Source organism: Zingiber officinale, chromosome 8B (genome assembly GCF_018446385.1).
Source record: "Zingiber officinale cultivar Zhangliang chromosome 8B, Zo_v1.1, whole genome shotgun sequence".
Classification (NCBI taxonomy): Eukaryota; Viridiplantae; Streptophyta; class Magnoliopsida; order Zingiberales; family Zingiberaceae; genus Zingiber; species Zingiber officinale.
Window position 1 is genome coordinate 102,698,074 of NC_056001.1, and position 4,389 is coordinate 102,702,462.

The following is a 4,389-nucleotide window of genomic DNA, read 5'->3' on the forward strand; positions in this document are numbered from 1 at the left end:
CAGCTTTACCTAGCTGTTCATCTTCTCATGTCTTCATCTCAGGTATCTTCTTTCTTTTCTTGTTTCTTATGATTTCTTATTTCATATTTCATTTCTTGTTTGATTAATTTAATGTATTTTCAACCTAGTATATAAAAAGTTTTTAACCCCTAATATTATGCATATTATCATGATTTAATATTATTTAGGAAGTTTTCAACCCAAATACATAATATAACCACGATTTAGGAAGTTTTCAAACCTAATCCATATATATATTATTGAATAAGAAGTTTTCAAACCCTAATATTATGCATAATATAAAAGCAAGTAGGAAGTTTTCAAAATACAGAAACTTTTTTGAACCCTAGTTTATAGGTAGTATAAGTACGATTATATATATATATATATATATATATATATATATATATATATATATATATATATATATATATATATATATATATATATATATATTACATCTACATTTATATAATAATAATAATAATAATAATAATAATAATAATAAACATATATATAAACTTACCGATTTTATTTACTTACGTTGTCAAATGTTATTATTTGTTAGGCAAGTAATATAAATAAAATGGTTGATAAAAGAGCTAATTGGAAAGATCCAGAAATTCTGAAAACATTTTTAGATGCGTGTATTGAAGAAAGCACTAGTGGAAATAGGAGTGGAAGTAGTTTTAAGAAACGTTCATGGGATCGAATTGGTAATCTTATGAAAGAAAAAAAGGGACTTGATCTTACTCAAAAACAGTTGAAAAATCAACTGGATTACCTGAAAAGAAAGTACAACATCTGGGAAAGAATAGTTAATAAAACTGGGAATGGATACGATCCCATTAGCAATACTGTTAGCTGGACTTCTGAAGAGTGGGATGACTATACTAAGGTAAGTTATAAGATTTTTAATTAATTTAATAGTGTTATATATATATATATATATATATATATATTATATTCACTCACTTTTGTATATTTTTTATAGATCTATCAAGACGCAAAACAATTTCGATATGCCGGCCTACAATTTGCAGATGAAATGAAGTCACTATTTGATGGTATTACAGCTACGGGGAAAGATGCATGGGGTCCCTCAATGGAAGAAATGCCACCAACTATTCCAAATAGTAACATTACTATTGATGTTGATGCTGAGGTTGAGGTCGATGTTGATTTGGAAAGAGAGATATCTCATAGTCCTAGCATAGAACATTCAAAGTCTAAACGCCGAAAGTCAAACAAATATGAATATATTGACGAACAGATTTTAGAAACTCTTAAGAATTTAAATGATTCAGATGAGGCAAGCGTAGAAGAATGTTCCAAAGTTCTTGATGATATGTTGGATGAGAGCGATCCTTTATATTTTGTTGCTGGGACAATATTTTGTGAAAGTAAGACATATAGAGAATTTTGGATGCATCTTAGGAAGAAAAGTGATGAAGCTAAAAAACAATGGCTTATAATGGTAGGAAAGAAGATGGGCTTGATATAGAATTATGGTAGGAAAGGACTTGACTTTATTATGATTATGTTATGAATGTTATTTTGTTTAAACTTTTAATTTTGAAACATCATTTTGTTTGGTTCGTAATTGGTTTTTATATATTTGTGATTTAAGTATATTGTGTTATACCCTTTATAATTCTTTTAAAATTTGGTTTTACAGGCTATTTTGTGATTCAAAGTTATTTAATATGTTGACTGGTAATAAAAGGAAAAAGGTCATCACTATCCTTCGTCTAATTTTACTTATGAGAAGAAGACGAAGGGGTCAAAGGCCTGATGCTATTTCTTTACTTGATGGAGCTAGTTATGTTAAAGAAATTATTGAAGGAAATCCAGCTCATTGCCAAGAAATGTTGAGGATGAAGAAAGAAGCTTTTATAAAGATTTGCTCTATTTTTAGAGAAAATGAATGGTTAAAAGATAGTCGTTATATATCGGTGGAAGAGAAGATGTCTATGTTTTTAATTACTTTAAGCCATAATTTGCGAGTACGATTTGTCAAACGAAGATTTTGCCATTCAACGCAAACAATCAACTTCTACTTTCATGAAGTTCTAAAAGCTATGCTGAAATTCTCTAAGGAAATTATTGTTCCTACTCAAGGTAATCAAATATCTCATGATACAAGGCATAAACGTCTTCGAGAAGTGTTTAAGGTAAATATTTAATATTCAATTAAACATATTGTAACTATTTCTTTCTCATTTCATGATATAAATAATTTATTATAACATTTATTTAGGGTGCTATAGGTGCCTTAGATGGAACTCTAGTACATGCCATTGTTCCAATAAATGAACAAGTTCGATATAGAGGAAGGGGAAAAGGAAAATGTTATCAGAATGTACTGGCTATATGCAATTTTGATATGTTATTTACATTCATTTGGGCGGGATGGGAAGGAGTGGCACATGATTCTAAAGTCTTAACCGAAATAATGCGTAATCCAAGGTCAAACTTTCCCTTTCCAGGTCCAGGTACATTATTATTGTTGTTGTTATTATTATTAATTATTTTAAACTTCTATGTTTACAATTTATTTGAAATTGTAGATGAATATTATTTATGTGATGCTACATATTGTCATATTCGAGGATTTATGTCGCCCCATCGAAATGTACGTTATTGGCTTGGAGATTTCCAACGAGGTGGTAGAGCTCGAACTAAAGAGGAATTATTCAATCATGCACATGCAAAATTAAGAAATGTTATCGAGCGTACATTTGGCGTATTGAAAGCTCGCTTTCCTATATTGGATAAGATGGCTCCATATCACTTTCGAACTCAAAGGGATATTGTTATTGCTTGTGCAGCAATACATAATTTTATTAGAACAAATTGCACAACAGACTCGTTTTTTGAACAATTTGAAGATGAAATTACGACTGCAGATAATCAACAACGATGGACATCAATGATGGAGTCCTCGAGACAAGCTGATCAAGCATATATGATTAATTTGCGTGAAGAAATAGGAAATCAATTATTTAATATGCGATTTTAAATATTATTATGTTTTGTGAACACTATCTAAATATTATTATGTTTTGTGAACATTTCTGAATTCAATAACACTATGGGTTGCGAACTATTTATTTATAAACACGATTTATCAATATAAGCACGATTTATGAAGTTTTCAAACCTGTATAAGCAGGTAGGAAGTTTTCAAACCAAATCAATAATACATATATATAATGTTACGGATATATAGAAACTTTTTGACCCTAGTTTATAGTTTATAGGTAGTATAAACGCGATTACATATATATATATATATATATATATATATATTACATCTACATTTATAATAATAATAATAATAATAAAATATATAAACTTACCGATTTTATGTAATATTTAATTTATACGATTATATTTATGCTATATTAGTATATAATTAAATAAATTAAATTTATTATAGAGATAGTAATATATAAGGGTATAATAGTCTTTTAAACATTTTTAAGATATTAATTTAAGTTATTTATCAAATAGGTTTCAAATTAGTTACTTAAATTTCAGAGCCTCTTATTTGATTTATTTAACTTTTTATTTTCAGGTCTATAAGTGTTCCACCACTTAAAATTTAGTATTCAAATTTCAGACATAAGTTTTCAGATTTACCAAACACCACCTAAATCTAAATTTTTAGATTTTGTTGTAAATTTTTCTAGCATTTCTTTTAATTATTAATTTCTATTTTTAGTAATAAATTCTCCTCCTCAAGTGTTAAATCTCAAGTTGGATTATTTTTTGTAATTTGTTCCTTGAGTTGTTGGTTTTCCTCAAGGAGTAATTTGTTTTCATCTTCTACTTTAACTAATTTCCTATTTAAACAAGAAATAATTTTAAAGAACTTTCGATTTAAATTTTGGTATACCTCTTCGGGACCTTCGGAAATGAGTACGGACTCGTGACTCGATTCGGGTTCGGACCCGTCTTCCGATTTGTCCTTCGACTCTGCTTCGCGGGCCATCACCGCAAGGTGACTGTGGTGCTTTTGATCTTCGACCTCCGATTCATCCGAGGAAGAGTCGTCCCAGGTCACTTTGAGGGCCTTCTTTTTGGTCGTCTTTGGTTTGTCGTTCTTCAATCTCGGGCACTCGTTCTCGTAGTGGTCCTTCTTGTTGCACCCGAAGCATGTCACATTCCTTGGTTTGGTTGGAGAGTTGATCTTCTGCAGGTCATTCTTGTTGAAGCTCTTCTTCCTCCTGATGAACATTTTCCTTACCAGGTTCACCAAGTACTCTTCGTCTTCAGAATCCTGGTCAGAATCTTCATCGGGTTCAGACTTGTTCTTGGTTCTTTCCTTAAAGGAACCTGCAAACAGGGCAATACCTTTCTCGGTCCCGGCATTAGTTTGCTCAT

General features: G+C 30.1%; 2 protein-coding genes across 2 annotated transcripts; both read left to right on the forward strand.

The window, feature by feature from the left end:
* The first annotated feature begins 586 nt into the window (after positions 1 to 586).
* Positions 587 to 1,504, forward strand: LOC122014110. Its single transcript, XM_042570294.1, has 2 exons — positions 587 to 898; positions 995 to 1,504. The coding sequence occupies exons 1-2, from the start codon at positions 587 to 589 to the stop codon at positions 1,502 to 1,504; spliced, it is 822 nt and encodes a 273-aa protein (XP_042426228.1).
* Positions 1,308 to 3,022, forward strand: LOC122014111. Its single transcript, XM_042570295.1, has 3 exons — positions 1,308 to 2,174; positions 2,261 to 2,495; positions 2,571 to 3,022. The coding sequence occupies exons 1-3, from the start codon at positions 1,707 to 1,709 to the stop codon at positions 3,020 to 3,022; spliced, it is 1,155 nt and encodes a 384-aa protein (XP_042426229.1). The 5' UTR covers positions 1,308 to 1,706.
* The last annotated feature ends 1,367 nt before the right edge of the window (positions 3,023 to 4,389 follow it).